Source organism: Anarrhichthys ocellatus, unplaced genomic scaffold (genome assembly GCF_004355925.1).
Source record: "Anarrhichthys ocellatus isolate YVR2014 unplaced genomic scaffold, GSC_Weel_1.0 scaffold20, whole genome shotgun sequence".
In the NCBI taxonomy this organism is placed as follows: Eukaryota; Metazoa; Chordata; class Actinopteri; order Perciformes; family Anarhichadidae; genus Anarrhichthys; species Anarrhichthys ocellatus.
This window is the reverse complement of record NW_022280050.1, coordinates 3,330,140-3,353,673: the sequence shown is the minus strand read 5'-3', so window position 1 is coordinate 3,353,673 and position 23,534 is coordinate 3,330,140. Positions and strand designations below refer to the sequence as shown.

At 39.5% G+C, this 23,534-nt stretch overlaps 1 protein-coding gene across 5 annotated transcripts in view; it reads left to right on the top strand.

Moving 5' to 3' along the window:
* erbb4b (erb-b2 receptor tyrosine kinase 4b) overlaps positions 1–19,903 on the top strand; it is a 272,516-nt gene extending 252,613 nt beyond the window's left edge. For all 5 annotated transcript variants that reach the window (XM_031858651.1, XM_031858650.1, XM_031858649.1 and 2 more), the window contains 8 exons: positions 6,590–6,745; positions 8,514–8,589; positions 10,402–10,548; positions 12,024–12,121; positions 12,822–12,992; positions 15,958–16,207; positions 16,672–16,800; positions 16,936–19,903. In XM_031858651.1, the coding sequence (XP_031714511.1) occupies positions 6,590–6,745; positions 8,514–8,589; positions 10,402–10,548; positions 12,024–12,121; positions 12,822–12,992; positions 15,958–16,207; positions 16,672–16,800; positions 16,936–17,606 (1,698 nt within the window). In that variant the 3' untranslated portion in view covers positions 17,607–19,903. The remainder of the gene's footprint in view (positions 1–6,589; positions 6,746–8,513; positions 8,590–10,401; positions 10,549–12,023; positions 12,122–12,821; positions 12,993–15,957; positions 16,208–16,671; positions 16,801–16,935) is intronic.
* The last annotated feature ends 3,631 nt before the right edge of the window (positions 19,904–23,534 follow it).

Sequence of the window (23,534 nt, the reverse complement as noted above, 5' to 3'; positions counted from 1 at the left end):
AGTATTAGTTGGAGAGGTTGTTCCCGAGAGATCTTCGTAATTGGAGAGAACATTCAAAAAGGTTGAGATTAAGGTCACTATGCTTGATCTATGGGTTTTTTTCATATAAATGCCAATGCCTTTTTATTGGATTGCTTTAGCTGGTTTGGATGAATGATGCTTGTTTTAGTTTTTTTCGTACGTAGCTCATATAATGAAATGACATTTCGAGAGACCTCATTACGAGGGATATGAAACAAATTTGAACTGCATTTTATCCAAGATAATTACCTGAGTATTGGCTGTTGTATAATGTTAATGTATAATGTTTGCTCCCGCAATAATTACTCCAGTAAAATGTGGCATTTGGCATTTACACATTTTTTCTAAATATTGTGGGAATTGGACAAAATTGCAAACTCTCATTAAATAATGTACGGATTGGTTGGTTTTGTACTAATTTACTAATTAATCTAATTTATTATTTTAGCATATATCCCTGCTTCCAAAAGAGCACAGGTCAGAAAATTAATATAGTAGGTCATTGAGTGAGTAGATACCATAACTTGACTTCAACTGGCATTTACATTGTTTCTCTAACACCTTTCATTAATGCTGAACCGAAGATAGCAGCAATAGAGAGGAAGAGAGACTTCACTCTACAAGACGATTCAGACCAGCTTGCTGGCTCCGAGGCATCCATAAATGCTTTACGCACAATTGAGGATTGTCTGGGCGTGCTAATGTGCTTCTGTGTGTGTGTGTGTGTGCGTGTGTGTGTGCGCACACTTGTATATCTATCTTTGTGATGACCAATTTTAATTTTAGACCATCAGAATGAGGACATTTTGAACAACCCATCATATTTGCTACGTGTGCAAAGAGCACAGAACAGCAATTCTTCCTTTTCAGCAGGTTAAGAGAAATTGTAGCAAATTTCACACAGTATTCTGATTTTGGTGTCCGAGGCCACAAATATTTCGACTTCGGACGCGAGTAAAGATAAGGGCTGGCGTTGTGCTTCCATCATAACAAACAATATACCAAAAGTATCCCTGAATTCTTTAAGAGTGGCTGAAAACCACTTGGATTGTTGCAGACACTTTTTGACACTGGATCCATATCTCTTTATCCTTTTTTTTTTAATCAGCACAATAATTGTTTTGCCATCTTATTATTAATTAAAAGTGATTATTGCATACTGTGTCTCCTCTATTTGTTCATATAAGAGAGACAAACCCTCCTTGTCACTGGTACGGCAGTGGATTCTGCATTAGGCATTCATCAGAGAGAGTAAATGTATATAGACAGGGGTTCCCCTCATACGCTGGTAACACAGTTTGAGGACAGACACGTTGATCAAATTCAAGCGCCCCCTAATGTCGTTTTCTAAATTCTTTCTGACATGGGAGCTCAAAATGAAATGAAAGCCTACTGCTTTCATCAGTATTGTGTTATCGTCAACCCCCCTTCCCCCCTCAGTTCCTCCTCCACATTGGTCCGATTCGTTTCACCTCATCCCTTAAACAGTGAATCACCTTCTCCCATGCCCACTGTGATCTTTTTATATCCAAACCATACATTAAACATGCGCAACGTCAAGCAGATGCTGCACTGGTGTCACAAACCTCCAATAAACCTGCAACGTTATTCACAATATGAATATCACAAGATAGACAGTCACTAAACATCCTGTGCCCTCTAGAAACACTGGCATCCCAGTTAAAATGAGTCAAAGAGGCTTTACTATACAGACATAATCAGCACAAATGAGTCATGCTCTCTTTCAGTGTTCAGAATAACATTACTCTCATTCATAGTAATTACAGTTTTGTACAGAGTCTGGTGTCGAGCACTTAAAAGAGAGACGCACTGTGTCTCACAACAACTGACATCCTTTAAGTAAAAATAAAAGTACATTTCACTGTGATTTGGTGTAGCTTTTGGTAATGTATTGTAGTTTTGCATATTGCTTAAACCATATCGTCCAAGGGCCAAGCGCCACCTTTGCACCCAATTAGTTTTTTGCTGAATTGCTTTATAATATGTATTCCTGCAAAACAGTTAAGAGGCCCCATAATGTTTTCATCTAAATGTATTACAAACAATACAAATAAATATGAATGACATCAAATAGTGCTGTAGCCGTATTAAATAGATATCTGTCAAACCAATTACTTGATGCCACTGCCACACACTTCACCACACCTAAAGAAATGGCAATTTTTGACATAATTTGATTTGGTAATGGTAAAAAAAACAAGTTAAAGTGATAAAAAGTATTAATAGGTTGTGGTATGGTGGCGTGCTGTGAGAGCATGGAATAAATTCCTCTTGCGTCACTGTGGGGACAAATCCCTATAAGACGTCATTCCAACACCGGCACAGGAGGCGGATCACCTAACTGAAGAAAGAGAACACACAAGAGGTTTAGAGAGCCTCTATAGGATGTTCAATCTAATTAGAAGTGTTTCCTCATGAATAATATTGAATAAGAATGAATCACTTGATTATAGATTCCTGTACATGTGTGTGCTGACTGCGTGTGTTGACAGCTTCCTCTGTGTGCGACTGTGTGTGTGTGTGTGTGTGTGTGTGTGCATCTATCTTGCTAGTATAAACAACAGTGGGAAGTGCCAGTCTGTGAAAAATGGGAACCACCTCCTCTTGCTATTCTCCTATTGATTTAATCTCCAGCCCTTTGCCACCAGCCCCAGAATATGTCTTCACAAAACACATCTGAGGACAATCCCCAGTCGGGTTTTGTTCACATGACTCTTTGAAATAAGCATAAATAACCATGACGGGAGGTCAGAATATTTCCCTGACAGTCATAATTTCCCTGCCTGGTGAGAGAGTGGTAAAGCATCCAGCACACGGACCTGTAGCACTGCTTGGGTCCTTTTCATCTTCCATTCTTTTTGTTCAAATCGGATTTCCTTCACCACTATTTCCACTTCAGAATGACTCTACTCGCATTCTTTACATTTAAAAGAACTCTGTAATGTCTACACCCACTGCAGTGACAGTAGCCTGGAACATGGATAGCAAAGATTGTTATGCAGAGCTGTTAAAGCTTACAGGGAAGACTTTTTTAGATGCAAAAGAAAACACATAAAGAAAACATTATGATGTTCATGTGACTGTGAAATGTAGAAAAAATAGTTCTTTCCTTGGCTTGCTTTCCTATGTAAAATCTCCGTGTGCAGGGTTTAGGGCATGGGCCTGATCCCAACTGATTGAAAAGCAGCCTGTGTCTGGAGGTGCGATCATAACAGAGTCTGTCTGAAGCCCATGGATTTTCTCTGGTGGCAGGCTTACCTGAAATACAACTTCCACAACTGCCATCTCCCTGCCGGTCGCATCGAGGTTTGCTACAATTACAAATGACTGGCAGTGAGTTGTTCTCATCATGTCCACATGGGAGGGCAGTAAATGAGAGCAACCGAGTAGAAACAGAAAAAAAAATGTTTGTTCCTCACGCACGTCTGCAGCCACTTCCCACTCTGCACACTTCCATCACCTCCCCCTCACAATCTCATTGTGCTGGCAAATTAAAATGCACGGGTTGCCAAGCCATCCATTCTCCCTCCTCTGCTTAATTGTCTCGAAAATTGAGGAGATTACCGAGTGCGATTTACGTACAAATAAGAATCTGTCAGAAACCTGGCAAATGTATACCATGACATACACGCACACATAGACTCTGATCATTTGGAAACTGTTGAACTCAGAAAACAAACCTCTATCCTTTTCAGTTCTTCCCTTTCTGTGTATTACACTGAGCAACGCATGCTTGCAAGAGCTGGACAAAACACTGGATAGAAGGAAAAACACACAGAGAAGAATAAAAATCACACGTCATCTCTCAGTGTGTTTTGAGATCATCATCCTCTTTGTCTACATTAGTGTTTCTTTTCCCGAAATGTAGATATATGGTCACACTGCAGCACAACCAACAACATTGTTCCTGCCAACAATATTGCTGTGTCAGCTATTTTCTCAGGAAATCACCCGCTTTGAATATTACCAGCCGATTGAATGGTTATCAGCGGATATGAGCTTCAGAAATGTGAGTTAGCAGGGGCCTGCTACAACTACTAGTAGGTACAGAAGGCCGTTATCATGAAGTCACATGGTGGATCACCGATTCGAATACAAGACAATGTCAATCTCTAGTGGCCATTATAATTATAACACGAGCAATGGGGAAAGTCTGGTGACGCAAAGAGCAACAGAGTCCACATGGGTTGGTGTGGTCGTGGGCTACAGGACTCTCACCCGAGAGACTGCTGCTTCATGTCCCGTGTGAAACTAAACGGCGACTCAGTACTTACCATACTTTTGTTACGTAACGTACGTACATCACTAGCGCCAAGTTACGTAAGTTAACTAACAAGCGGATTTATTCAAACAAAGCCACAACATTTTTATTAAAGTAGTTTTTGTCGCCTAAACCAAAAGGTGTTTTGTCTGTCCACGGAATTTAAGTTTCACTTTCACAAAGTAGTGGAGCAGTTTTTTAAGGATAACGACTTATAACGGCCACTCATAAGATTAAAAATAGGTGAGTAGATTAGGAATCGGCTGCCCAAAAAGTCTTCAGCAGTAGAGGTCATAAACCAATCTAAATATGAATTTGCTACATATATTGCACAAGTCATACTGTACATTTATCACCAAATGTTTTGGCAATCAAACCCCCACTTGTTGTTGGAACATATATTTTTTATTAGTCATTTAAATGAAGCTGCCAGAAGTTCATAAATTTAGTATCAGTTTAACATATTTCCAAGTTGGCAACAATGGTTCGCAGCTTAGCTAACATTTGGCACACGAGAGCTTATTGAGCTTGAGGCCAGTGATAATATTCAAGCAAACATAAACTGCAGTTAATGACGATCATACAGTATCAGTGAGAGAGGGCTGTGCACTTCCTCACGTTTTCTGATCCCACAAACCATTGGTGGCACTTTTAGTTTGACGTGTCAAGGGTTGTGCAATGAAATTGTGGAATTATGGAAGTAATTCTATAATGAATTGAATCATGTCAATAGATTATAATTGTATCAAATAGGGGGTGTAGCTGTGCCTTTTGTGTGTGAATATAAGGGATCACTGGATTTAATGCAGGGCATAAACATCCAGTGAGAAAAAGTCAACAACACACAAAAGGACTTTGCTTGTATTCATTTTACTGTGTGTGTGTGTGTGTGTGTGTGTGTGTGTGTGTGTGTGTGTGTGTGTGTGTGTGTGTGTGTGTGTGTGTGTGAAAATATTTGATGATTTCATTTAGGTCGTGTCATAACTGAACTTTCTTTTTTTTTTGCCTTTTTGTCTTTTCTACCAGCTCAACATGTATGATCTTTTTTCAGTTCCTCTGTCAAGTTCTTTCCACCCTAACCATCACACGCACATGCACATGCGTGCACACACACGCATGCACACACACTTACATATGCAGGTGTATCTCCATTGGAGTTGCATGTACGTGTGGGTTTGTGTGTAAATGTGCAGGTGTGTGCTGAAACTACATGTTCTCTCCGGGGAGGGAGCCAAATGAGGCAGTGTGATTATAGCCTTACCAATGTAATCTCACCTCTTAGACTGTCGCCACTCAACCCCACCTCTACCCAGCCTTCCTCCTCTCTCCTCCTTTCATTCCAGCCACTCCAGCTAAATCCAATTTGTTATAGTTTCAAATAAGGCCATGTTTTTCTGTGCTCTTGCCACTTCAAACAAAGTGGCTTCTGTTATTGCTCGTCCAATTTGAAAGTTGAACGTTTTTTTTTTTCCCTCATCTCTCTTTCCCTTCAGGTCCCACACTTGCATTGACACACAATAGGCAGTGTAAACTCTAGATGTGGAGCACAAGATGCAGCAACTGAAAAGCTGTTACACAATTATACAGAGCTGTTCTTTTGTAGCTTGAGGACATTATTGACATTTTTCGACATAGACATCTGCTGACACAAGGTTGACAGGCAGACTGACGCTGCAAATAGAATACACTTTTTTCATAAGTACATTTTATTTTAACATTTTCCAAGAAAAGGTTAGTAACAGCCGCTCTTATTGGCAAATATATCTGTCCCAAGGCTGTGTGTGAGTTCAATGTCTCAATTGTAGTCCATGTTTGATGCTCCAAGTGGACTTGAGGGGATATACTGTATACTCTCCCCTGAAGATCCCCTAGAAATGAATTGTGTGATTCTATCAAATGGAAACTTGGTCGGAACATCTAAAAATGTCAGACTACTGTCTTTGCCTCTGGGTTGATGCTGCTTTTATTGCATTGTCAAGCATTTGGCAATACCGAGGACTTTTCCACATTCTAGTTGTTGATTAATGGAAATTAAAACCATAAAAATAACAATGTGGTGATAATGGTGATGACACAAATAATTATAGAAATTGTAATGGGGTCTTGATGATGGAAGTGACGATGATGTTGAACAGGAGCCAGACTTGCATGTGTATGTTTTCTGCATACCAGTGCACACTCATGACTGCAGATAGGTGTATTTTAGGTAAATGAACTTGATATAAAATAATTGCTGTGTGTGTGTGTGTGTGTGTGTGTGTGTGTGTGTGTGTGTGTGTGTTGCAGGGGATGTTGTATCTGGAGGAGCGGAGGCTGGTCCACAGGGATCTGGCAGCCCGAAATGTCCTGGTCAAATCTCCCAACCACATCAAGATCACCGACTTTGGTCTGGCGCGGCTGCTGGATGTTAATGAGAAGGAGTATAATGCTGATGGAGGAAAGGTAAATACTGTCATTACTTACACACGTTATTTACACTGTCAGACAAATAATTCAACAAATAAAATAAAAAACCTGTATCTCTACATTTGACATCTTACACCCCACACTGTACTGTGCAAGACTATGGACGGTATAATGAGCCTCTAAAATAATTAGAACTGTTTTAAGTGGGAAAAAATGCTGTATTTCTATTCATGAATATATTTAGAAAAAGCTCATAGACATAGTTTGAAATATTAGGAAATACGCTTTTTCTTTCAAAGATTTGGATGAGTGGATGAGAGAGAGTTCAGTTGATTCAGAGGCTAAGCTGAATATAAACACACACACACACTCCCACGGAAACAGTTGGTAATAATAATGATTAAAATTAAATTAGAAAATGTGAACAGTATTTGTATTAGAGAATTGGCATTTGTATGATGCAAATAAAATACTATTGTCAAGTTAATTATATTTAAACACTCCAATATCACTAGGGAAGTACCGATCCAGCTTTTTCAGTCCAAATACTGATACAGATACCCGAGCTTTGCCAGTACTGAGTACCAATCCGATATCAGTGTTTAAGTAGTACGCTGTACATCAGGCTTGACTTAAACATTGCTTTTCCTTTCATGGTAAACCTAAATGTAGCAAATAAATACAGAGATATATATTTACTATTAAAATAATATATTGTACACCAGCAACTTAGTAAAATTAACTTGAATTACAATTCAACTGCAAACCTTTTTACTACAGCAACAAACTGGTCAAAATGTAAACAGGAATTACAATTCCAGTATACGGTATATCGTCTCTCTTAGTGAGCTTTCTTTATTCAAGAGTGCTGTCTTTCAATTTGAGAGCATGACTCATTCATTTCACTTCACATTTTGTCATGATTTTCTTTGTTCATGCACTTGGATTTCTGCTCAAACTGTATGATTGCACTCAAAATATTGTTGCTAATAAAGCTAACGCACACCGCAACAAGACAAGGGTCATTTCATTGGTCGACACTACACCTAGTATTCTATTGGTTGGAGAATTTTGACAGGGTTGTTGCACAGAAAATCCAAGAGCAGAAAAGAAATCTGAGAGCAGATGATTCACTACCACACAGAAGCAGCCTAAGTGTGAAGAGTCGGGCTGAAGCGAGAGCCCAGGAAATCTGTGAAAGCGATGGTATATCTGCATGCAAGCATGAAGTTTCAGCAGCTATTTGGATGTGAGGACAGGGTGTTGAGGGAAAGCATTACAAAATCTGAAAGGGAAATCAATGATTCATGCTCTCAAATTGAAAAAAAACATTTATTATAAAGACAGGAAAAAAGCTCCATATAAGTATAAATAAGTATGTTTCTTTTGTAACTTTACTTATGTAATCTACATCATTTGTAAATAATTAAACTTTGACTTTTGGGTTCACTTGGGACATGGACACCAGTCTCCGAGGTGAAAGTCCCATGTTTGACCCCTCCATCCACCTCAACCTCTTAAAATGTATTGCTGTTGAACTTGGGAATGTGTGTGTGTCCACCTTGACAAAGAATCCTAATTGACTTTCAATTGCCATTGTTTCTGTGGTGCCGCAATGTCATTTTTTCCCCGGAGCAGTTAAGAGGCCATGGTTATTTCATCTATATCTGTGAGATAGGCTGGCTTCTGTGCAATGTGTATGGTTGTCTTCTGTTTCATCAAACCTGGTTTTCCTTCATTCTCACATATCTCTCTTCTCCCAAACATGGTTTACATACTGACATGCTATGCTTCTACCTGGCAGATGCCCATCAAATGGATGGCACTGGAGTGTATCCATTACCGGAAATTTACTCATCAGAGTGACGTTTGGAGTTACGGTAAGCTTCAAATCTATTTGTTTTTAGACGAACCATTAGAGCCACAATGTTTTCATATTAGAGACAGATCTGATTTATTCTTCAGTGATTTTCCTTTTAACGTGACATTAAAATACATTATTTTCAAGAAACCTATATGCACAAAAATTGTGTAAGTGCATGCCTTCTAAATAAATAGATCATATTTTGTTCAGTGCTAAAGCACAAGTGTTAAAATGGATGTCAAATGCTGGATTGCCAAAAATGTTCTCAAGCTTAATGAGAGTTGCTTTAATTATTAATATTGTCTTAATTCATTATTATAGTTGCTGTAATTGTGTGTGTTATGGTTATTTACCATTTTAGTTATTAGATTATTTATTGTATTTTAAATGTTGTGAAAAGCAATTTAGTCAATTCTTCAATGTTTTCTATAGATAAATAGACTTCACTTTCCTTAAGTTGTTTTTTTTTTTAAAGGAAATGCAATGAAATAAGTGGTGTGTGGGTGAATGCAGTAAAGTGTTAAAAGGTGGGCTTTCAGCCTGCGGCAGAAGACGGGCAGTAACTCTGCTCTCCTGACTTCAGTGTGGAGTTCATTCGACCACTGTAGGGTCAGAACAAGGGAGAGCCTTCACTGAGATTAGCATCCCCAGGGTCCACTGAGTGACAGGGTTGCCAATCGTCTAGACAGAGAGGCGCAACGGAAACCACAAAAACAAACACAAGACTTATTAGTAATAGGCAGAAGTAAATATTAAAAATAAGATGTCAGGAATGCTGTAGATTATGGATGCAAGTTAATCTTGTGAGGCATATGCTGTGCATTACATGTACAATAAACTCCAGACTGCTTCCTTAAAACAGGCGGGTTATTTATAGATCTAAGGCAGCTACAGCGGGTTTTGCCATTGTAGCACTGCTGATGAACAAGTGAAGAGTGTTGATTTGATACTAATATATATGCAAACTGAATGATTTATTCCTTTAAATCTTTGTAAATCTAGAGACCAACCTTCTCCATTATCCTTCAGTCTTATGAGATTTGTATTGCTTTATTTCAAATAAAAAATTCCCGGTTCAAGTCACCAATGACTCTTAAAGTCATTTCACAATGATTAAAAAAAAAAATGCAAGATGGTCGTGTCAAAGAGAATAATGTGTGTTTGATTAAAAGTATCGGTACCGTTTATGTCCCCAGTGTTCCGCTATGACCGGGGGCTATTATACTCCTCGTGTGCATTCACTCTGCTTACCACTCATTAGCTCATTAACACTTACATGATTAAGGCTGAGGAGTTCTGAAAGTTCAGATTGACTGATGACTTTCCAGACTCTGATTAGTTGCTCTCCTGCACTCATCTTCTGTCCTCCGTTGACTTGTGTTCTCTTATCTTGTCCTCTCTTCTTTCCCCTTTGTTTTGTCATTTTCTCTCCCCTGTCTCTTCATCCTATCCCCTCTGATCGCCTCTGCTCTCTCACATCTTTGCTTTTCCTCTTTCTTCTTTACATCTTCCCGTCTTCACTTTTCTTTATTGCATTTTCTGGTCTATCTCCCGTTTCTCTTTTCAACTATTTTCACTTGTTTCTCTTCCTATATCTCGTTACTTGTCTCTTCTCTGCTCTCGCTGTATAACCCTCTCTTCTTAACTCTTTAATCTTTACCCTTCTACTCCCTCACTGCATCTCCTTTCGATTCTACTTCTCTGTTCTTCACTTGTCCTTTTCCCTGTGAAAATCGCTTCTCTTCCTGCTCTACATTACTGAGCTCTCCTCTTTTATTCTCTTATAATTACATCATATCTTCTTCTTTTTTTATTCTTCTTTCTCTAGGGGTAACCATCTGGGAGGTGATGACCTTTGGTGGGAAGCCGTACGATGGGATTTCCACCAGAGATATCCCAGACCTGCTCGAGAAAGGAGAGCGTCTTCCTCAGCCTCCCATTTGCACCATCGACGTCTACATGGTCATGGTCAAATGTAAGTAGATGGGTGGGCATAATACTTTAAAGTCCTTACAACATAACATAATCAAATAAAACACCACCACAAACCAGAGCTTCAAAAGAAGCATCTTTCCGACATTCTCAACTATTATTTGCCATTATAAGCTACAAAAAGATATGTATTGATAAGCCTCTGTATAGGAGTGTCTTGCACATGCTTTCCAGTTTTTGTTTCTATCCACTGCTTCAAACAAGTAAAAAAAAAAGATGGATTTACGGTTTGAGTGAGTGAGTGAGTGATTTTCAAAATTCCAAAACAGCTTTTTTGTACAAGACGGTGGTGGTATCAACGATGACATTTTTAAAGCTGAAATATTGCTACTCTAATATTATTTTACATTTTATATTTTCTATTGTCAGTGTAACCGATGAAAAACCTCTCTGATGGTAGTGGGAAATCCTTCAAAAATAACTTTGGTAGAAGATAACTTACAGTAGGAATTCTTTTTTTCTACCTGGCATTGACCCCCTACCGTTAACATGTTGGCGTCATTGGTTGGTCACTGCTGTCATGCTGTCAGGCACTGGGGTCACAGGTGGCGTTGTAACCTCTGGCCACATGCTACCAGGACAAAGGCTCGGTGCCAGCGCTACCCTGGCCTTGTCCTGTAGGCTCCAAGCTGCAGCCTCTGACCCTCACTGTCACCTTGGCTCTTACTGACAACCTGAACCTGTGCCAACCTGGCAACCAGATACAGTCCCACAGCAGGAAGAGGTCACGGTCACCTGCCTGTTATCTGCCTTTCTTTTTGGACCAACATACATGCACAGAGCACATTGACCCAAATACTCAGACTCATGTTGCATCGCGCACATGTTGGGGAAATGCTCTTCCTGATGTTCAGGAGCTTTACTGGCGTTAAACTAGGTACCAAGATACAAGATCATATTTTTTACATGTGCAATATTTTATAGCTGTATGTGTATGCGTGTGTGTAAAGCAACACCTCTCTGTCTTTCCATCTCTTTCTCTTATTTCCCCGGACACCTAGACAGACCTTACTCAGGGCCAGATCACATGATTGCTTTGGCATCATACTCATGTGTTCACAGAGAACTTGGCAAAAGAGCACATTACGCCATATGGCCATTCCTAATGAAACAGTATTTATCTTCAGATTGGAAAGAAATCATTACAATCAAAAGAATTTCATGAAAAAAATGTGTGATTGTTCATTATGGATTAAATAATAAACTTTTATATCTTGAAAAATCTTTTGAGACCTTCAGAAGTGGGTAATTATATCATCAGTGTTTGCATCATGTGTAGATGAGGCTTGTGCTTACCTCAGAAAATAACCTAGTGGGGGAAAAAGTTAGGATGTTAAAAGTGTCAAATTTAAAGTAAAGGCCTATTGGTAAAACATATAAAACATCCATAGGTTTAAATATCAAATATGTATTTAGAACGTCATATTGATCAGAAACTAACACTAAGACATTTTTCAGGCTGGATGATTGATGCAGACAGTCGGCCCAAGTTCAAGGAGCTGGCTGCAGAGTTCACTCGGATGGCTCGAGATCCCCAAAGATACTTGGTCATCCAGGTAGGTAAATCTTGGTGACATGCTACGAGATCTGGATTACATGACACGTCTTTTTTTTATTTGTCTAAAAACAAGCATAGTTGAGCTATCTTCAAAGTGTTCAAAGTGAAAGCTGCCAGTCTTCCATTTTGCTTGGTTTTGTGTAATTTTCCTATATTTTGCCAATTTATATAGACTTTAGGTAATTATATATATATATATATATATATATATATATATATATATATATATATATATACACACTATTATTGACTACAAATTACATTTTACTCACCCTATTCCTTTGGGAGAGTATTCATCACATTACTTGTGTGTTATAGCTAAACATTATTAAACAAATGCAGTGATGCTAATCCTATATCATAAGCAAGAGTCAAATAACAATGACACAAATCTTCCTTTTAATCTTTTTAATAAGAATATAACTCAAGCATCTATGTCTCTTCAAGTCGTATTTACCACTTTGCTTTTGCATGCGTGAACTACTTGTTATTCTGATATTTTCAAAATAACTTAAAATAAATCAGAATAATAAAATAGGAATGGGGATTATTTATAAATATATATTATTTCAATTAGGATGTGAAAGGCCTTAAAGTTTATACAATTAAAACCAGTTGCATTATTTATTTAATCCTGAAATACTAATACAAATGACTGAACACGTACATGCTGTGCATCCACACACAACTGTACTCAGGGTGACGACCGCATGAAGTTGCCTAGTCCCAACGACAGCAAGTTCTACCAGAGCCTCCTGGATGAGGAGGAGCTGGAAGACCTGATGGATGCTGAAGAGTACCTGGTGCCTCACTCCTTCAACATTCCACCACTGGCATACACTCCCCGCACACACATGGACTCCAGCAAGGTATTCTCCTTTAAGAATCTCCAAATAGCTTAATAATGTATCGCTGTAATGATTCCTCCCATTCATTCTGGCCAATAGAAGATCTCTTCCTAAAGCATTATTGTTCTGAAAAATAATTAAAAAAAACTCAATGGAATTAATGGAACATTTCAATACCATCTGAAAAAAAGGCTTCTGGGGATATCATTGGCTGATTGCAACAGTTCACCAGAGGCCTGTTAATTTCCACAGCTATATCTTTGACTTATTTCTTATACTTAAATCTTCTGGTGGTGGACGGTTTTTAATGTCTTGAATCACAGAAAGGATTAAATCTACTTCTCAAACAGTCAAAAAGTAAATAATGTGAAAGGAGAACCAAACATAACAATTAGGACTTCTGTAAGAAACCTCTCTAACAAACTAGGCAAGCCTTGTTTTATATGTCCTTGAATCAGCTCGCAGAAACTTGAGTGTCATGTATGCCAACATGGTCCTTTTTCTCTATAGTGTGATGGCCTTGTCAGTTCATTTTTAAACCATCAAAATGAGATTTGATTAGCCTTCAATACAGCAGATATGCTGTGACACACTCATTTCCAATTTCCATTTAACTGGAAGGTTATTATTAAAGGATAAAATAAGGGTCACTTGTCCTGCTTGGTTGTTTACCAATAACAAAAACCATGATGGTGTAGGTCCCAAAACGTCCATGTTACTTTGGTATTGCTAATGTCCAGTCATGTTTTATGTGATAACTCAGTCCATATCAGTCAATTGTTTTTCACAACTGAACTCGCCCCAGCATGATGAAACATATAAGCAAAACAAACTGTGAGTCAATACATACAGGCTTTCTCTCCTATATTGTACAGTCAGCCCTTGTATTATTTATTATTCAACGTAATACTTGGTTTGTTTATTTTTCCTTGTAGAATAAGCTAGAATTAAGTTGTTCATCTTTTTATTTTACATGAACTCTTCCTTACTACGATTTATTTTGGAGTGTATAGCAGCAGGTTGAATGACTTTTTCTATGATGGAAAATGAGACAAGATTGAAGTCAAAGCATTCATTCAGCTCATTTAGATGCTCTAAAGTGATGTGGGAATGAATTTTTCTCAGCGTGCACTGCAGGACTCTCCTGTTCAAGCACAAAAGATTGACAACTTCAAATCGTCTCACACAGCTTTCTCAGTTTCACTATCATCTCCCTCTTTCTTTCTCAGTCTGTTTTATTTGGTCTTGCTCCATTGTGAAACTATGGTAATGACATTCTTCAAAATTGCGGTGTGGAGCCAGATTCCCTCTGTTCTTAAACTGTTCAACTGTTCACCATCTATCTTTGGACTTAAATCTATCACAAAACCAGTCACACAGCCAGGCAACTCAGCCATTTTGGATTCCAATATCCCCCTGTGTTTGTCAGGATAAAAAACGCCTTCAGAATGCCAATGAGAGACACGACTCCTTTTCCAACTCTGTTTGGTGCATTTCAGGGGGTGACAGATTATTCATTCCAAAATATTTGTAGAGATAGCCTTCACTGTTTTCGGTGTTATTTATTTGGGGCTGATACTGAATTAATTTGATTAATTTCACATAGGGCTACACTCATCCACATAAATCATGTAGATGATTGTAATGAACTCAATTACTGTCGCTAACTAAATGCAATATTTACACATAAATATAATCTTCACTGGCATGGTTGCACAGCATAGCTGGAAGTGTTTTTCCTTAATTCACTCACAAACACACACATGGTTAAAAAGTCCTGTGTGTGTGTGAGACCCATCCATCTCCCCTCCCGATCACCATAAGTGGTCTTTCTCAATAATACTTTTGCACTAGCTCTGACTGTTGCATAGTCATGTGGATGCATTTAATTTGGGTGTCCAACACGAAAAAAAGGGATCCTAATTGACTTTCCACTGGCTTTGTTTATGTGCTTAACAACACAAAAATCAAATGGAAAATTTGTGTCCCCATACATGAAATGAATAGATTGTATTTTGCGACTGTTTCACTAACTGCCGTGATACTGGGCTGGGTCTCCACACAGCTCTCAATATGGAGACGGCTGAGCTGCTGGCTCGCAGCTAATGATGCTAACAGTGCAAAAAAACGGCAACATTATTTGAATGGGACATTTTATTTGAGTCTTTAAAATATTTAAGTGTGATGTTTCACTTTCCCAAAGTTTACCGTTTCCACAATTTATTAATTGAGTTCCATGATGGGCTTCAAAAGATTTTGAAGGCTATTAGGATCTAACTCTTCATACAGGCCTGAGGCACCACTTTCTTGTGGTATATACAGGATGCCAAAAGTCATGAATAATTGGGACAACCTGATAAATAAATGACTTTAAAAACTCTTGTTTAGAAGTTTGATTTGAACCTGCACCTTCATCACCAGTCCAGAAATCCATTAACTCAATCCCCCCCTTTGTAATTCTCTCAACTTGCATGAAACGTAAGTGCAACAGGGGAAAAAGTCAATCTTTTATATCTCATTAGTATCATTACAGACTGCTCAGAGATGCATGCAATAGAGAGTAAGCGGTGGGATGTGAAACAGAAAACGTTTTGTTGGATTCCTGGGATAAAAGATAAATCAGAATAAATCACGTAGTGAGGTTCTAAAAATTCCCTTTTTGTTGTGAGTACAAATGCTCACAGCAGGGCAGAGCTGATATGGCTACTTTAAGACTCTGCTGCATGGAGCCTTTTAATTAAAATCCTTTTAATTAAATTGTCCTTGGCAGTCATGCTGCCATATCAATGTTTGGCACTGCTGCCTCCCCTGCCTGTCACATTTAAATGTTACAGATGAACAATGGTTCAAAGAACTATTTTTTGGGATTTAAAGCACAAATACTAAGTACTTTAAAGTTTCATTGTTGTATATTATATATGTTTGTTTTTTATATGTTGTACGTAAACTACCTGCTTTAACCCTCTCCCTCGTCTCCTTCTACCAGAACCAGTATGGTTACCAGGACCCCAGTTTCAGCATGGAGGACATGCTGACCAACCTCCCCAGAGTGGTCTCTGTTCCATCTGTGTCTGGAGGCTGCCTCCCACCACAGGACCTGTCCTCAGGTGGGCAGATTGGTGGAGGATTTGGCCGTGGCAACCAGGACGACCCTCGCTGCAATGGAACCCTGAGGAAGCAGGCCTCCCCAAGGTCACGTACCATTGTACCTGGTTCAGCTCTCACTGCGGGACAAGGTAAAGCAAATTGTTTTCTAAAAGTTGGAGAAACTGAGGAGAATAGCAATATCTTCACTACATGTGTGTGTGTGTGTGTGTGGGGGGGGGGGGTCTCCTTAATCAAATCAGCAGGTGAGCAGAAGACAGTGTGAGACTGCTAGATATTGCAAGAGTAACAGGGACTACGAAACTAAGACATCAGTTCAATTAGCTTTCAAAAATGCTTTTCACACATTAAATAGATAGCTTATAGTTTGAATGCATTGTGCCTTAATGACATTTGACTAAAGTTAGCATGTTGAAGTTTCTTCTTACAGCCTTAATCTTCAGGTAGTCTTATTGACACAATTTTTGGGAAAACTGCCGTGTGTAAAGCAATATCTGATGAAGCCTTTGGCATTGTTTTTCATGGAGATACGGTTTCTAAAGTAGCATATTTTTAATTCTGTTCTTTTATCCTTCCTGTATTTTTGCTTCCCAAGGTGGAGGGGAGGACAGCAGTGGACAGCGTTACAGTGCCGATCCCACCGTTCTTTTAGCAGAACGAGGAGCAAAAGGAGACAAGGACCAGGATGGCTACATGACTGCCATGAGAGACAAGAACAACTCAGGTTACATTGAAAGCTTTGAGAACTCATGCAGACTATTGGACGCATGTATATGACTTTTTAGTGGCTACAATAGCAACAGTTTCAGAAGAGATGAAAATATGTTAGCTAATCTTATGATCCCCTGTTTTTTCCTAGACTATCTCAACCCAGTGGAGGAAAACCCCTTCGTCACACGTCGTAGGAATGGCGACGCCCATGCAGTGATGGATGGAGCGGGTTGCCACACCCTGCACATGGCTGGAGCTGCCGCTCCCCCCAAGAGCCAATCCACCCACGGGGAGGACGAGTATATCAACGAGCCACTGTACCTGAATACCTTCCTCAACCCTGGAGACAAGAACGGATTGGCTGGTGCAATCTCCATCTCTGGCCCTGGGTCCTCTGCTGCCCAATCAGTATCGCAGACAGTCAACCCATCAACATCAAGCCACACGGTCTCCTCCACTGGATACGTAGTTCCCCCTGGCCACCTCCCTCACCCATCGTATCCATCACATACCATGCATTCGGGGCATTCAGGACACGCTTTGCACTCAGGCATCACCAGCAGCACAATCATGTTCGATAAGAAGGGCAAGAAGGCTACTTTTGACAATCCTGAATACTGGCAGCACAGTCTACCCCCGAAGTCCTCACTGCACAACCCCGAGTACCTGCAGGACTGCAGCACACGCTTCTTCTATCGGCAGAATGGACGCATTCGCCCCGCTGTGGCGGAAAACCAGGAGTACTTGTCCGAGGCTGCTATGAAAGCTGGCAATGTGTTGCCGCCCCCTCCTTACAGACAGAGGAACACTGTAGTGTAGTGACCAACCTGTAGCACAATGGAGGGATGAATAGAGGGAAAGGGGTAATGAAGAATGGATGTTAAACAGCCCTCTCGTTTTCATGCAGTAGTTCTCAACCTGGGGTCTCCTTGCACTCTCTCTGAACACGTCTCTCTGTTATGTCTGATTGCAAGTCTTTTAGTCTTATTCCAAGGTTCTGTCTTTTCTTGACAGGATTACAATAACAGTCACTGACAGCCTCACTTGACGATAAAACCATCACTTTTAGCTCCTGTTTTGGCCATAAAAGCAAGTAGACACTTCTCTTTGTGGTAGGTTCTATTCTGCAGCACACCGTCCTGCCATGTTAAGTATTAGAACAGCACCAAAACAACACAATAAAAGAAGTGAGATGTTTAATCAGAGAAAGAACTCAGAGGAGAAATAAACTAAGGTTAGCCCAAAGAGAGGATTATCGCCATGACCTTACATGGTTTTCTTTCTACACCCATCAATTAAAGTCATTTAAGCACATTACCACTGAGATAAATGTACCATTGCTTGTGTGCAATTCAATGGCACATGCACATGGAGTTGTGTCGTGACTTACCAGCAAACCCACAGTCATGCTGAAGATCCCAGATGTGGCTTGCATGGTTGCCCACACGCTTCCTTTACTTTTACATGTTGCTGCACAAGTAACCTAAAACCTAAAACATAACCTAAAACATGTTAACATGCCTGCAGTCTTGACACACCAATAACATCCATGCATTAATTCATGAGTTAAAAACAGCGACAGATAAGCTTGCTGCCTCTCAATTGACCTTGTGCTGGAGGACTGTGTGTGCGCGGATAATGGCAGTCAGTGTTGCAGTACAGAGAAAGGAAAGTAAATGTCACTGCAGTTTTATGGAAAGCTGTGATATCAGCAAGTACCTGGTGGAAAGCATTGGCCAGATTATTGGCCTGGCTAGGCTGGGATTTAAAAGGTTGATCACTCAGAAGATGATCCTTAGCTTCCCACGTCCTTCTTGTTCCACTTTCATCTACAACAATCTGCTCCGAAGGGCCAGAAAATCATCCACTTCAATATTACCTTCATAAGATCATTGTAACCAGCATCTTGACTGACACAACCAATGGTAACTGCAGTACAAGGAATACTGTTTCAATGGAACTGGTGCTTGTGAATGGACAGATATTTTAACAGGGGAAGAAGTATGGTGATGGTGTATATAAAGGGGAAAATATACTGTTTTTGAATCTGGATTCGATTTATTTTTTTTTTGCCATCAGGGATCTGTTTTCTTTGTCACCTTGTCTTACACTAATTATTACGCAAACAGCACAGACACCGGGCCACGAAAGAGCACTGTGGTTGTGGCTAAAAGGCTAACCATGCAGAGCTGTAAATACGCAAATTACATGTCAATTACCAGACAGATACAGTGCCAGAAAAAGGCTCTGTGAACCGAGCCGTGACTGGAAGTACATCAAAAGACGAGGATAAACGTTTTTTCTGCACCTCTCTGTGTCCATACTATTGTATGTTCTGAAAGCAGAAAATTAACGTCGACCACGTAGTCACGACTCCCGGGCCTTGCTCTGTCTCTTATCGTGAAGGAGGGAACAGGAGAGACTGTCAAAACTGTCAAAGGAGGCTTCTTCAAGATTTCTACCATGAAACAATATGATAAAATGGGACACTTTCTTTTCTATTGGTATTTGACATTGATGGGGAGACATTACAAGTTATCACTGAATTCACTGATGGCTAGCTTTCTGTACTCATACAATACTGCCAGATGCCACAGTAAACTCTGATGGAGACCACTAGCATCTGTCGTCAAATGACTTTGAAGCCTAATTCAGGATGGGGTTGATCATTTAATAGCACTTGATGCGCTTACACAGCCAAATGACTTTGCTGTTATTCGAACTCTAAGCGGCAATTCTGTCTTTTTATCTTTTCATCATGTTCCAACTATGATTTACAGTGAGATGCTGAGGCCTCGTGTTATCTGTTTCATCGGGCATTTTACGAACAAAGGAGCATCCCCACTCTAAACAATATCAAGATAGTAGTTGGGTTGGGAGATACAGAACGATGTACAACGGGGATAGAAATTTGTCAATTTTTCGATACCCTTTCTACGCAGGTAGCTATCCCCTTGGTATCTCTAATTTTACTACACTATTGCAGGCAGATTTACAGGATTTTTGTATCAATGTGATGAAATACCTTGATTGTTAAGATTGTTGTTAAGGTATTTCATTTACTGGAGTGAAGGGGTATTCCAGTGATTTAGCACTGCACTCAAAAAAGACCAAAACTGAAGGAGCAAAGGACAAGACTCTTAGTCTCTAGTATGGGTTAAGCTCCAAAAAACAAAAGTCCAACAATTCCCATAATGCAGCTCATTAAAACTCATTGCAGCTCAATTCATTTGACGCTTTTTATCTCTTAATCCCCACACCTCTAGTTTATAATGCAGGCTTTTTTGTGAAAAATGTCTCTAGCCCAAGCAGAGATAACCCTAATGACATCATTCATGACATACCTGGGATATTTTCTTAGTCTTTGGAAAGACCTCTCCAGAGCTACAGAAGACATTATACAGCTGTTTTTATTCACAAGCTGAGTAATTCAGCTGGTGACCGGCAAACTGAACTTCCTGTAGTAAATTGCTGGGGTACCCCTTTAACCAAAAACAGTCTATATTCAGTTTCTCAATTGAATTTCCAGAAAATGTACTATAATATGATATATAGTCACAGTTGATAACAATCTACACATACCCTATCGCCTACCAATATCGCCCACCCTGAGTAATTGGTGATAATATTATGAATTAAGAGACCGACTAATGCCTGTGCACGTCTCACTGCTGACATACCAACACACAACCACTGTTACGCAACCTTGTGCCTGCCTCTACACTGAAAATACCAGGCAGAGGGAAGGTTCAGACAAGCAGTGTTGATGATTTACTTTCCAAAACACAGATGTCACCCTGGCACAGTGTTTTCTCCCCCTCTCAGGTTTTATGAGGAACAATAATCATCCGGTTGAGCTCCAGCTGAGGCAAAAGTTGCCCCATCATAAAGAAATTCAGATATCAAGCCTAGATTGATTAGTGTCATCACAGTAGACCCACTCCTGAAATGTACAACTCAACAGAAATGTGAACGGGTGGGGACGGCCTGGGTTTAAATGTTCAGTCTTGAAGTGTTAAGTATTATTGACGTTGCTCTGCTGCTAACATTCTTTAGCTACATTAGATGTGTCCTGTCACACTATCTCAGATCTTCATTGATACGCTGATTCCTGCTGAGTTTTAGCTCACACTTACAGTATGTATACCGTCTTTGTTTAAATGTGTGCACGCGTCCATTATGTTTTTAGAGTTAAAGTCAGTTATGTCTATTTTTACCATCACCCATAAGGTAATAGTTGTAGTGCTTATAGACTGCTGTGTGGCCGTGTGTTTAAGTGCAATGACAGCAGATGAGAGTCACCCAAAAGGCTTCGTAATGGATCTCTATGGAAAAATAAAGCCAATCTTCTGAAGGAGAAAACCTGCTGGTGCTCTTAGCCAGCGAGCATCGCAAGGGGCTTTTAGCATTTTGAATGCTAATTCATCCACTTTCCCTTGTTGTTCTGTGGGGAAATCATGTTACCCAACATCTCACCCGCTGCACCACCTAAGAAACCGTGAATGACAGGCAATAGGTTGTAATCTTGCAGGGGGGTTAAAACTAAGGTATTAGCATTCCAGAAATGTTACCCGACCAATGCATCAATGTTACAAAAGCTAGCAGGGGAGACGGTGCGAGTGCACTGTAACTGGCAGACGAGAGCAGAGTAGATTGCCATTCTTTCTTTCTTCCTCCTCAGAGGTGACTGTAGAATTGTATGTAGCAAACACTGTTCTGCAGCCAGAGCAGAATGTTGAATGAATACAAACCAAGACCAATACAATCTGGAAAGAAAAAGTGAGTGTGGTCAGATGTTGACATGAGTCATGGTTTCATGTGAAAATATATTACTTTATCTGTCAAGGTGAGCGTTATAGGTACGGTGGTCATTTAGTAAAGGAGCACGATGGGCCCTTTTCACAGCAGCCATTTTGACAGGTCATAGCAGGGTAAACACAGGTGTAATTGATCAAATTAATTATGGTCGCAATCTATTTAGTGTCACAGCCATTCCAGTGAGCCAGCATGCACAAAACCAGGAACCTGGCCAACCTAAATGGAACTGGGCCACTATTAATATGATCATTTATACCTGTGTTTACCCTGCCGTTACATGGTTGTGTTAAAAAGGACCTATAATTGCCTCTCAATACTGGCTACTCAAACAGTAAACTAGCCTTATAGTGACAGTTCTATTTATTTTGTGCATCTACTTTTATTTTGGGGTTTAATGTAATTTTACCAAATGCTATGAAATGATGTTTTTTTTTTTTCTTTTGGGGAGTCTAGCTAGCTACTAGCTGTGTCCCAACTCAAGAGCTGTATGTTTGCCCTTCAGAAGAACTGAAGTCAAGGCTTTCAATCTGCACATCATTGCCAAACGAGACTAGATTTAAAAAGACCAAAACAAAAGTTGTGTTCAGTTGCACCTCGTCAACCCATTTTGCTTCTGCAAGTTTTGTACTAAGCATTTCCCTCAGACGGCCTATGACATTTAAATACCAATGGTTAAGTGGGGAAGGTTTCATGATTCCTGACTGAGCAGTATGATTTGATATTTCACCTCAACATATGACGAACAAGTGGCAGGTTAATAGTGGCAATTTGCAAGTAGCTTCCATTTATAACCCCTTGGGATTAACATGTCAAGGCTGCAAACAAGAACAAAAAATGGAGATCATAACTTCCATGATTTAGACCATGCAGTGTTTTTTCAATTGGTTCAGTTCATGTGATATGATTTATATCTGATAAATGTGAACTTCTACAAGCTTTACAAGTTGGCGTGGTTTGCCTGACCACTCTGGTTAAAACTGGTGCACTTTCGATTGTGGGATTTTAAGGACTGCACATGATAAACCAGCCGTGTCCTCCAAAGCAAAGCAAGCTTCATATTTAGTCCCATTTTGTGGGGCCTTTGAAATGGGACAGCCCTTTTTGGACCTTTAAGATGTACTATCTGGCCCAGAAAGGAGGACTAAGGAGGGTCCAGCCCCTGAACTGGGACACAGTTATTGTATTTATAGATTGTGCTCTATTTCACTTTTGTATGTTTTGATTATTCATATCATGAGGACCTTTTTTACAGCATTGATGAAATCAATCCACCTGTGGTAGATGGACTTGCTGTATTGGATAAATACGTGTTACACTTCAGAGAACTTCACTATTAATAACTCAAGTAGAACTAGTTTTGGTCAATGCATCCTCAAGCAAACACATTTTTTTAAAGGGAAACCATAAAGCAGCAGACAAACACATGTTCTTCTATTGTAATAGAATGAAACTGTGTATGGTTGTCACACTCTGGTTTTACCCTAAATCATATGCATACATTTTACCATGCCACAAAAACTGGCATAGATGACAGAGGTTGAGTAAGCACAGTTTACAAAGTATTGAATTGATGGTAAAACTGTAATCAAAAGACAAAGACGTTCAGATAATGGGTCATCCGACAGTTTTACCATTGTTAGAAAAATAACAAATTAAATAAAGGTGAATAGTATTTTTATAGGTAGGTAAAAGGTGGCCAGGTACATCTGTAAATAGGAGAGTGATGCTTCTTTTCCAGATGAAGATATTTTTTTGCTTTGTTTTTATTTCTCTTTGCATCATTGCAATCTTAGTGCTCTACTGTACCTTTATTAATTTCTTTGGGGAATATCTTGTCTGTCTCTGTATATATATAAATATGTATATATTCAGCATATATACAGTATATATATATATATATATATATATATATATATATATATATATATA